The sequence below is a fragment of the Gavialis gangeticus genome, unplaced genomic scaffold (genome assembly GCF_001723915.1).
Source record: "Gavialis gangeticus isolate Ggan-Ray unplaced genomic scaffold, GavGan_comp1, whole genome shotgun sequence".
Lineage (NCBI taxonomy): Eukaryota > Metazoa > Chordata > Crocodylia > Gavialidae > Gavialis > Gavialis gangeticus.
The window spans coordinates 102,726,280-102,737,881 of NW_017729022.1; the positions used below are offsets into that span (position 1 = coordinate 102,726,280).

An 11,602-nucleotide genomic window follows, 5' to 3' on the forward strand; every position below is an offset into this window, starting at 1 on the left:
TGTGCAGGGACTGGGGGAAGGTGACTTCTGCTGCTGCGTGCACCTCGAGGCAAGCATGGGGTGGGTGTACCCCTGGGACCTGTGTGCGGGGCAAGGGCAGGCTGCTGCTGCAGGCTTGCCCCAAGTGTCAAACTTAGTTGCTACGGTACTAATTTCAGTGTAGTGTTCACTGGTGTACAATGCTGCTGAATTGCCAGTTACTACTAGTTTGTTGGTTGGTGGGTTTTGTATGTGGAAGTCTTCCCACTGTAAACTAAACTGAGGTTGCTAAACTATTTCATATGAGCCTCTGAATAGTGCTGACATTGGGTCACTTCTGATTCAGGCTATATTCAAGCCAGGTACCTAAAAATAAGCATCAATTAATTTTATCTTTTTAAGGGTGGCATACAGCAAAGGAAGCGTCTTTTGGCTACAGCTTAAAAGTAAAGTTTTCCCAAAAAAGATCCGTTTCCACACTGCAAATATAACCACTCTTTGCTTTCCCCCAGGATTGCATGTTTATAATGAAAATGTCCAAAAGATTATTACAACATAAGAAATACTCACGAACAACCTTTTGACCCAAACATCTCTAAATGAATTTGCATTTATTGAATTTTTTTGTCCAAATTTTCTCAATGAAAAATAGCTTTTTGAGAAATTGAGGGGGGGGCAGGGAAATGTGCCACTTGTTAGATCTTCTGATGCTTTGACAAATATATTCAAGACAAACCATTTTCTTTCAAATTAATTCAAACACAATTTTTTTATTTGAATGAAATTGATAATCCCCCCCAATTCAATATTCTCCTCCCTCTGTGAAAATTGTTCATCCAGTTGTATTCAGCCAGAAACAAAACATTTTAATTTCAAATAATTTGATAAAAATGAGTGCCTTATGAAAACAACTGAACAAATGAATATTTTTTTATTCAAAATATTTTAAAAGATTTTTTTAAATTGTCCCTTTTAATTAATAACATCACACAAATATTATGTAAGAAAGGCTTCTTCCCCCACTTTACAGTGATAAATCATATAGTAATTGAGTGGCAGAGTTGGAATTAGAACCCAGAAATATTGCCTCTTATTTCTAGCCTCAGACCATTGTACCTTACTTTCAGACAGGAATCTACAGAGGGTGAGACTGATTCTACTACCATACCATATGTCTAAAGAAATTTCATTTCAATAATGTTGATCTTGGGCTAAGTGATCTACTAGGCTTACTTTTGAATTGTTAGTCAAAGCATTATTTACTCTTCTTTTTTTTTCATTTCTTGTACATTAAATGATATTAAAAATCAGACAATGATAAAAAGATCTCTTACTACCCTAGTTCAGAGACTTTATTTTCATGTAAAACCCTTGCTCCAACCCCATTGTATATTTTAACTTCCCAATGCTTTAGACATCAGCTGATTGTCAGTCTTGGCCCTGGGGCTGTACTGGAATCTTTAACCAGAGCCCCATGCACTGAGATATCAGAAAACCATGTGTAGGGGTGGGCTGCACATGCAGTTTTTAAAGGTCTTGATGCACAGGGACCCTAGGACCAGGGAACCTCTCCTCATTCCAGGGTCGCCATGCCTGGGATGTATTAAATGCCTTGCTCCACAACTCCCTGGGAGCTCTAAGGCAAAGCAGTCAACCTTCCAGATCATGAGGATGCCATCAGCTCCCCACAATCTGGCATCCCTGGCTCAGCTGATGAGGTCCCCTGTCTTGGCACCCTGAAAACAGTGTGGGACAGCTCCACCTAGGGCTGCACCACAGGGTTGTCAGCCTGTTGACATGAAGGGGTCTGTCAACTAAGATCCCCCATGAAGCCAGCATTAGGCTGCATGGCGGGGAGCCTGCCACATGTTCAGTTTAAGGCATGATTTGACATATTTTGTGGAATAATTTGGTGACTTGTTTCCCAATTTTGTCATGTCATTAATTGCCTGAACATATAGCCAGCTCACTTCTTGAGACACAGTTAACTGGTCAATCTTGTCTTAAGTGTAATGGTTGCCAGGGTCCTCAGGAACTGGGTGAGAAAGGAAGAAAACATCTTCCTCTTTACTTGGTGATTTCACTAAGTAATCTTTTTTTTTTTATTCATTCTAGTTTAAGCAGTTTGTAGCTTTACAATTCTCTAGCTCTCTAATCCTTTAACGTTTGCTATCTGATTGGTGAACACTTCAAATCTAGGTTTAGACTGTTTTTTCTGCTTCTAATCACAGAACCAGGTGGCAACCCAAAGGTGTTGCATCTCTCTGGAATGAAATACAACTCTTGCTTGGCTTATGCAGAGTGTCACTTCAGCATGATTTATAGAGAGATAATAAGGAACATCATGTCAGTGCTGTAAAATGTACCTGCTGAAGGACAGATTGATCAGTAGCCAGTGAAATGAATGAGGAAGCAAGGAGTTGTTAAAAGGTGTGGGTGTCACTCCTGGTTTCTCCTGCTGTTTTCCAAGGATAATTTTTTGAGGCCTTTGCTTTTTGTACTATAGGCCTCCTATACACGGATATCAAAGCTGCTTCAATGCGCTGTAATTGCAGCATGTCAGAGCAGATTCCAGCACCACTTGTATTAGTGTCTCTGCCCTGAAAAATGGTGGTGGAGGTATGTTAACTAAAGCTTGTTCGATGAACTTTAATTAAAGTGCCCAATGCCATTTTCCAGCACAGGGATGCTGATACATGTGATATTCAAGTTGCTTCAATTAGAGAGACTCTGGGAGTCACTCTAATTAAAGTGCCCCCACCCCTGCCTCCCAAAGCTTTTTATTTAAAGGAATAGGATCTTTTAATGTAAAAATGTAAATACCCAACCTACATTACAATGATTCAAAGTTGGGAGTAGAATCTGGGTTTTAGATATAATTAATCAAAAATCTACTGTTCTGTTGTTTTTTTAATGCCAATAGATAAATGGAGGACCCGGCAAACTATAGGCCAGTTAGTCTTACCTCGATCCTAGGCAAGCTGTTCGAGAAAATTTATTCTGGCACACATCCAGGAGGGGCCAGCAGGGGACTGCATGCTTAGGGGCAACCAGCACGGGTTCATCAGTGGCAGGTCCTGTCAGACCAACCTGGTGGCCTTTTACAATCAGATCACCAGATCATTAGATGCAGGGGTAGCAGTGGACATAGTCTTCCTGGACTTCTGGAAGGCTTTTGACACTGTCTCTCACCCCGGTCTCATTAAGAAACTGTGGGGCTGTGGTGTAGACACCCACACAGTCAAATGGGTCACCAACTGGCTGGAGGGCCACACCCAGAGGGTGGTAGTGGATGGGTCCTTCTTAACCTGGGAGGACGTGGGCAGTGGGGTTCTGCAGGGCTCGGTCCTCGGGCCTGCACTGTTCAACATCTTCATCAGTGATTTGGACGAGGGGGTAAAAAGCACCCTGTTCAAATTTGCTGATGACACTAAGATGTGGGGGGACGTGGGCACACTAGAAGGAAGCAACAGGCTACAATCAGACCTAGACAGGTTACAAGGGTGGGCGGATGAGAATAGGATGGGTTTCAACACAGACAAGTGCAAGGTGATGCACCTGGGGAGGAACAACCGGCACCATACCTACAGGTTAGGGAACTCCCCTCTTGTCAGCACGGAGGCGGAAAAGGATCTTGGAGTCATCATTGACTCCAAGATGAACATGGGTCGGCAGTGTGGGGAGGCAGTTAGGAAGGCCAACCGCACCTTGTCATGCATCCACAGATGCATCTCGAGCAGGTCCAAAGAGGTGATCCTCCCCCTCTATGCGGCACTGGTCAGGCCGCAGTTGGAGTACTGCGTCCAGTTCTGGGTGCCGCACTTCAAGAGGGATGTGGACAGCATGGAGAGGGTCCAGAGGAGGGCCACTCGCATGATCAGGGGACAGCAGGGCAGGCCCTATGAGGAGAGACTACGGGACCTGAACCTGTTCAGCCTCCAAAAGAGAAGGCTGAGGGGGGATCTTGTGGCCTGTTATAAACTAGTCAGGGGGGATCAGCAGGCATTGGGGGAGTCACTGTTCCCCCGAGCACCGCCAGGAGTGACCAGGAATAACGGTCACAAGCTGGCAGAGGGTAGGTTTAGGTTAGATATCAGGAGGCGCTACTTCACCGTCAGGGCGGCTAGGGGCTGGAACCAACTTCCAAGAGAAGTGGTGCAGGCTCCTACCCTGGGGGTTTTTAAGAGGAGGTTAGATGAACACCTTGCTGGGGTCATTTGACCCCAGTAGTCTTTCCTTCCATGGCCGGGGCTCGGACTAGATGATCTTCTCAGGTCCCTTCTGACCCTAGAAACTATGAAACTATGAAATGCATGCTCCCACATAGTTGTTCTGACGGAAAGAGATGGCTAGCCAGGAGGGGAGTACATGAGAACTGTAAATGCTTGATTCCCAGTAATGCATTTAATCTCTTACAGATAACATGAGGTAACATCAACAATATAATACTTAATACTGTCTAGACACTTTTAAGGCCAAAAATTTCAAACCTTTATGATTTTACACAGAAAATGAGAAACTTACTGCAAACTATATTTTTTTTAGAATTACCCCATATATGTTACCAATATATTAAATTGGGGCAGGCAGGGGAAGACACAACTAGAAAAAAATACTTTGTTAGCCATACATCTAGCATATTTTCAGAGGCTTCTAAATGAAAGATTCCTGTTAAATAAAACATTTCTTCTTCTTCTTTCTCTAATCAGCAAGGGAGGGAGCTCCTTGTGATGACTGTAGGTGTTGTAGGCTTGCTGCCACTGCCCTGAGCTTGCTTTCCTACAGGCGGTGACAGGGTGGACCTTGGCTTTGGATTACCTGGTCTGCCAGGAAGTCTATTTTATGTTTTCTCACCTGCCGTGACTTTGACGTTGTTATATTGCTAGAAGGCAATACCCGAGGAGATCCTACCAGTCTCAATCCCTGTTTCCTTCTGTGGGGCTCCAAAACCTCCCCTTTACCCCACCCTAGCCTCTCCAGATGACACTTGTAGTTCTCTGCAGCTAGATCGTAATATTGCCTTTCAGTCTATTATTCTGCACTTAGCCACCAGGGTGACTGTTGGCTTGGTTAGGTGCACACCCTTCCAGGGGTGGCCTTGGCCTGTATTCAAATATCCAAAGAAAACAAAAGAAAGCAAAACCCCAACTGCTCTCAGTCTTTTTGCCAGACTCAGTCCATGTCCCCTTTACCTGGGGTCAGGCTCTCGTGTCCCAGTCACAACAAAAAAATCAATTCAGTCACTGCTCTGCACAAGCCTGCCCTGACTTATTCATGAGCATTCACAGTCCCAGTAGGATTTCTCCCATGTGCAGTGAGGTTCTAACCTGGAACAGCAATTCTTCTGGCCTCTTCCCTGGATCCTCAGCTGTCACTCCACTCCAGGGATTATCAGTAGCCTTGTGTGTGCAGGCCTCTGCCTGCCTCCTTCTCAGGGTCACACTGGCAGGGTTCCTCCAGCAAGTTTCACAACATTTGCCTGCCAGGACGCTTGGCTACTCCTCTCTCTGGCTTGTAGGGAATTGACCCCTCTCTGCCTGAAATACCTTGGAGCAGCTTCCCTCCTCCAATCTGGAGTGAGATGCTGCTCTGGAAGTGTGGTAATTGCTTCTCTTCCCTTCTGGTCTCCAGCTGCAGCCCTGCCAGCCCTCCATGTTGTAAGTATTGCTTGGTTTCAACTTCCCTGTCTGTTACTGCTGGCTGTTTTTCTTCTCCTGACCTCCCCTGCCCAGCATGTAAGGCAACTCGGGGCTTCTGTTTGCTCTCTCTCACTCCTTCACACTCCTCATCTCACAAATACATATAAGAAAACCTAATTAAATGCATTGCATATCATTAAACTGCTGCCAAAAGCAGCATGTACTTAGTAATGGAAACTGACTATGAATTTGATTAAATGTAGCCAACACTGAGCATGACTTTAAAACACATGGCCCATGTGCTGACAGGAACCTACCACAAGAATAGGTTGGTACAACCCATCTGAATAAGATACATGGTAGTGTCTATTAAGCACAGTCCACCTCAGTGTTGAATCTTTTTTCAAGTCAAGGTGAGCTACTACAATGAATACATTTTTTACTTCCCCCTTTGCTCCCACAGTTGATCTGTGTCTTTCTTTCCCACTTCCAATGATTCCTGTTTCTACATTAGCTTTAAATGCCTGGCAAACAATGTCAAATAGGCCCCCAAAGAATTCACTGAGAATGCCTCTGTTGCCTCCTCTCTCCAGCTGTTGTATACAATTAGTGTGGCCCTGCCCTTTGAGGTGAAGCCAGACCAGGTTGCCTTGTGCCTCATCTGCATACAAAATTATAGAGGATCCCAGGACTTGTGACAGAACACCCAGTCATGAGTGGGGGGCTAATTAGCACATGGATTCTTTGTAGGGGAGGGGGATATCTGAGGAACACATATGCTGAGCTGTGCATCACCATGGCTTGAAATGTTGTTGACTCTGCTGGGGCCCAACCCAATGAACTATATGGTAAAACGTAACCCTTTTGGCTTTGGACTAATATCATGCATATTTGTATTATATAAAAGTAGATGCCAAAGTGTTACTTAAAAGTATGTTTATGGAGTGCTAAAACCTGCACAGTTTCAAAAACACTGAAATACATTAATTCTGGATTAAATAAATCTATGGGTACTTTATGCAAATGACTACAGCTGTGTTTATTTCAAGGTTTTGTTTTTTTTTTAATTTGCTCCTCATTTTCTTATGCTCAGGGAGAGCAGGGTCTGACAAAGGTGGGAGGAAGGAGCTGCAAGAGAAAGAAGTTGTGGGAGGGGGGGAGGAGGAGCAGAGGGTGAAGGGGCTGCCTAATCCCCCAGATCTATTTCTCCTGCTGTAGCAGTGGGAAGGGGGAAAATTCCAGACAAACCTCCAATAATTAGACTCTATACCTGGAAGATTTATATCAAATTTATAATTTTTCCATATATAGAGTCTCATTATTGGGGGTAATCTTATAATCAGGGTCATCTTATATTTGAGTAAATAAGGTCATTTCTTACTGGAAACTTGGTTTTACTTTTTTCATTTGGTAAAAGTGACAGCAGGCACTCCATCAGAACCAAAAACAGCATGAAAAAATATTTGGGAACCAATTCGAACTATCATTTCAATTATTTAAGATGGTGATTCTCAACCAGGGTAGCATGGCACCATAGGTTGCCTTAAGATCTTTTTAAAGATGCTGCAGGGTGCCATGAAATGTTAGCACAGTTAGGTGTGCAGACCTGATTCTCAAGGTAAATTCAGATATTTCAAATAGGAATCCACTGTACAGCACTGAAAAGATTCTGACCTGTTGTGGTCTTCCTGAGTTGTTTGCAACAAATGAATTGCTCTATTACATTTCTACAGTCAAAAATGAGTGAAAACTAAAAATGGGCATTTTGTAAGGGGTGCCTTGAGTCCAAAAAGGTTCAGAAATACTGATTTAAGAACTGAAGTGCCCCCTGTATATCTGTAGTTAAAGTTGTTTTTCTGTTCCATTGATCTCACCTTTCTCTATCAACAGCTTCACAATGTTAACCTTGTCGTGGACTTGCTGACAGATGAAGGAGTTCTAAATGTTCCTCTCAACCCTGAAGGTGAGTGATAAAGATCTTGTTCTGGAAGAGAAATGGTAATTCATTAAATCAATTGCAAAAGCTTCTTCAACACGACGCCCATGCACTATACAATATTTCCTTTTCTGCACATTGCCTCACTTGCAGTTGATATTAAGAATGTCACATTTAGTTTAACTTTCTTTCTGTCTACACTAGCAACAGTTCTACTGATGTAATACCTCCTGGTTAGTAAGCTGCCAATTTTTAAAACCAGACTGAAATGATCTAAAATACATTAGTCATTGTTGAAATTACATTTAGGAATAGAGCCAGGTGGGAAACAATTTTTCTGTCTCTCAAAAAGATTTGATATTTGAATTTGCTGTCTGTGTGTGCATGTGTGTACATGATCGTGCATGTTCTGTGTTGGGCTAATAACCTTCTAAATGCCTGGGGGGTTTCATGAAGAATCAGGGAGAGACCCACCCTGAAACAGCCAAAAGGTCAATGAGTGGTGCAGTCATGTGGGCTGTGGACCATGCTTGATTCAGAGCTGAGATACTGCAATCAGTTTCCCATGGCTCTGGTGCTCTAATCTCCAGTATTGGATGTTCTCAACTGGTCTCTCTTCCTGTCATTGTGACTGGTATATTTGTTCCCTGAAGGGTCCAGTTTGGAAAAAAATCAATGTTTTTGATGAAAAAACATGTAAAAATTCCAACCACATTTACTTGGTAATAAGAGTATCTGTTGTGGGGCCCTGTTTCCAGAATCATGACATAAATGGATTCATAGATTTTTAAAGCCAGGAGAGACTATGAAGGTAATGTTTCTTGACATCTTGCATAACACGGACCATCTAATTTTAGCTAATCATATCAGAATACAGTACAATAACTAGTTGATGAACTGGAGCATGCCTATTAGAAAGACATCAGGTCTTCATTTAAAGATGTAAAGTTTTTGGTATTTCATGTTTTCCCTTAGTACACAGTTCCAGAGTTTAAAAAAATGACATTTTTCTAGTTGGATGGTTCATTCACAGACAGTCGTTATGCATGTGTGCGAGTGTGGGCATGCATGCCCAAATGAAAATACAGACAAGCATGTACACATCTCTCACATGAGGGTCTTCCATTTGTAAATGCATTTGTTGTGAAGACCTGGTCAAAAATGTATGTAGAAGAATGTAACAGGAAACCCTAGCCCTGTTTCCAGAAAGTAGGCTGGACCCTCTAGGACCAGAACTTTCTGGGCACAGCCTGCTGGCAGGGTAGGGGTTAAAACCTGAGCCTTACCAGCTAGTCAGGTAACCAGAAGGTGGGAGGCCAGAACTATAAAAACCCTGGGCTGAACTAAGGTGGCAGAAGGGGTGAACTGCTGATGACTCCCAGAGAAGCTGTGGCAGCCCCACAAGAAGGAACATAGGGAAGCAGAAGCACAAAGCCATGGAAAACATGAGCTGGCATACTGCCTTCCTTAATTTCATTTTTTTTTGGTTATCACCCATGGACTTACTGTTTGTGTTTGGCTAGTAAACCAGTGGTTTGTGGTCGAGGCTGTAGGAGAGGAGGAGGCCTTGTTAGTGCCTTGGGGCACAGTCATAAAAGGCCAAAGGGCCTGGTGCACTAGTGGGTGTAGCCATATAGGGCCGGTGGCCCAAAGCTGGCTGCAGGACTTTGAAGCCAGGTCCCAGTGGGTGGACCTTGGCTAGTAGCCTGAGCTATAAAAAAGGGGCCAAGCCTGAGGAGGCAGAGGAACCAACAACTTGGCACCCAGGGACACAGTGTGAAAGGGGGCCAGAAGGCCTGTTGCCATAGTGAGCACAAAAGGAGGGCCATGGGCCCAGAGAGTATTAAGGAGCTAGAGCCTTGGAGTCGAACCCTACCTGGTGGGTTTAGGTTGGCAGGCCTAGCTAGAGAAAGACGGGGTGGGGGAAAGTCCATGGTGGCTGAGAACCCTAACATAGAAGTACAACAGGTGGTCTCCTGCTTGTAAAAATATCTAAACAATATTTACATCAAGATGTGGAGGATGAGTAAAGATGGGTTACAAGACAAAATACAGAAGTGAAGTATTAAGCGACTTCAGGGGTGTCTCTCATAGGTCACTAGAATGCTGCTGGGGAGGACAACCTGTTACAAAGAAATACAAGAAATTTTGTTCAGATGTTTTAGGTTTAGATTTTTTTTTGTATTTTTTCCAAACAGCTCTACTGGTAGGGCACGGTCATTCTTTTCAATGAACAAAAATTGTGTGCATGCAAAGAAGAATTTAGTGGCTTTATACCATGTGAAATCTGGAATTTTGTGAACCATTCTAGTTAAATTGTGAAAGCATATTCATCTTCAGTACATATTTTTGTGAGTAGGTCAGAAGCAATAGACATCCAGTTCTCTAAACATGTAGGATGACTTCAGATACGATGTCTTCTGATGATTACTGGAGGAAATTTAACTCCAACATCTGTATGTCATTTATGTATGGCATGGGCTAAATCATCAGCCAACTTTAGAATTTAATGGAATCAAATGGTATTTAATGAAGCCAGGCTGTTTCTACCAGGTTCAGTCAGTCTGAATACTGATCCACCTTCAATGTAAGAAGAGCATCAAGGTCTCTAGGTATCTCCACATTTGGTAAAGTAGCAGTTTGGGTTGCAAGATAATTTCCTTAGCTGATGGAAACCTTTTATTAAATTGAATTTAAATTATGACTGGATAGCAGTATTTTGTACCCTTCCAGAATATGGAAGCTGAGAATTGCAGTGTTCAAAAACCAAAAAAATAAAGTGCAAACATTTGAAAAACAGGGAATAAAGAGTTAATGTAATACCTGCTATCACTCATACCATGGTACACTCATAATAAAACTATAGGTGTAAAGTCCTATTAAATTTCTAGTCTTTTCTGCCAGTGTAGTTATTTTTTACTATATAATATATGTCCTTTCTCCAGTGATGTCTCTCTAATTGAGTTCAGAAATCATGAAAACCTGAAAATCCTCTTTTGCTTCTTACTCAATTGCTTTGTCTAAATTTACTTTATAATTTGAGAACAGTGGAAGATGGTGTTCATTGCTTTGACAGTTGGCATCTATCTATTTCAAGGATTTTTAATGTTTCCCATCTGGTTTGTTACTTATGTATCCACAGATATCATGCACAGAGATGTGAAGACTATACTGAAGATTTTATATTGCTTGTATTCCAAATACAAGACCAGAAAAAGTGAAGACTGAAAGCAAGACATAGATTTTCATCCTAGTGCATTATAGGATCATTTTTTTCGTTTCCAGTTGTGTTTGCCACTTTGCACGTATATCCACCTGTGCCTGATTTGCCTGCAAACATGTGTTAATGAAACATGTATGAGTGGAAAGTTGCACTTATATAACTTGGGCTGCCAGCAATAGAAATAGGCTTGGTAGATTTTGATTTTGATTTTTTAAAAATAATTTTGAAATAAATGCTTTAAAATAAACATTAATATTATCCATTGCTTTTCATCAATTTAAGTTAAATTAACAATATAGAGGTCTTCTGCTTCTGGGATGGCAAAAAACCTAAGAACCCTAAAAACAAAAAAAAACCCAACGAAAAAGCAAAGACAACACCAAAACCTGTATCTTTTTAAATTGGAATCTTTCTCTTCACATACCAGTTTCACGAGTAGGCTGCTTTGCTTCTTTTTACAGTCTCTCCTCCATTCTCAGCAGCTGAGTTAGAATCATGGAATTGATGGACCAGAAAGGACCTGTAAGATCATCAAGTCTGGTCCCCTGTCATGGGGTTACTGGGTTCAAATGAGCTCAACAAGGTGCTTATGCAGTCTCACCTCCAAGGATGCCAACTGCACCACCTCTGCTGTGCTCCAGATTCTGGTAACCCTTACGGGGAAAAAAGTTGGGGTTTTTTTTTTATGTCCAGGCTAAATTTTCCCTCTATTTGCTTGTGCCCATTGGTCCTCATCCTCCCCTGAGGTGCTTTCCTGAAGAGTTGCTCCCCTAGATCTTGATGCTCACCCCTTACATATGTGTAGGCAGCTATCAAGTCACGTCT

General features: G+C 42.4%; 1 protein-coding gene across 5 annotated transcripts in view; it reads left to right on the plus strand.

Annotated features, from left to right (window-relative positions):
* The window catches only part of PARVG (parvin gamma), a 45,986-nt gene extending 34,971 nt beyond the window's left edge, over window positions 1-11,015 (plus strand). For all 5 annotated transcript variants that reach the window (XM_019515758.1, XM_019515755.1, XM_019515754.1 and 2 more), the window contains 2 exons: window positions 7,509-7,581; window positions 10,697-11,015. In XM_019515758.1, the coding sequence (XP_019371303.1) occupies window positions 7,509-7,581; window positions 10,697-10,782 (159 nt within the window). In that variant the 3' untranslated portion in view covers window positions 10,783-11,015. The remainder of the gene's footprint in view (window positions 1-7,508; window positions 7,582-10,696) is intronic.
* The last annotated feature ends 587 nt before the right edge of the window (window positions 11,016-11,602 follow it).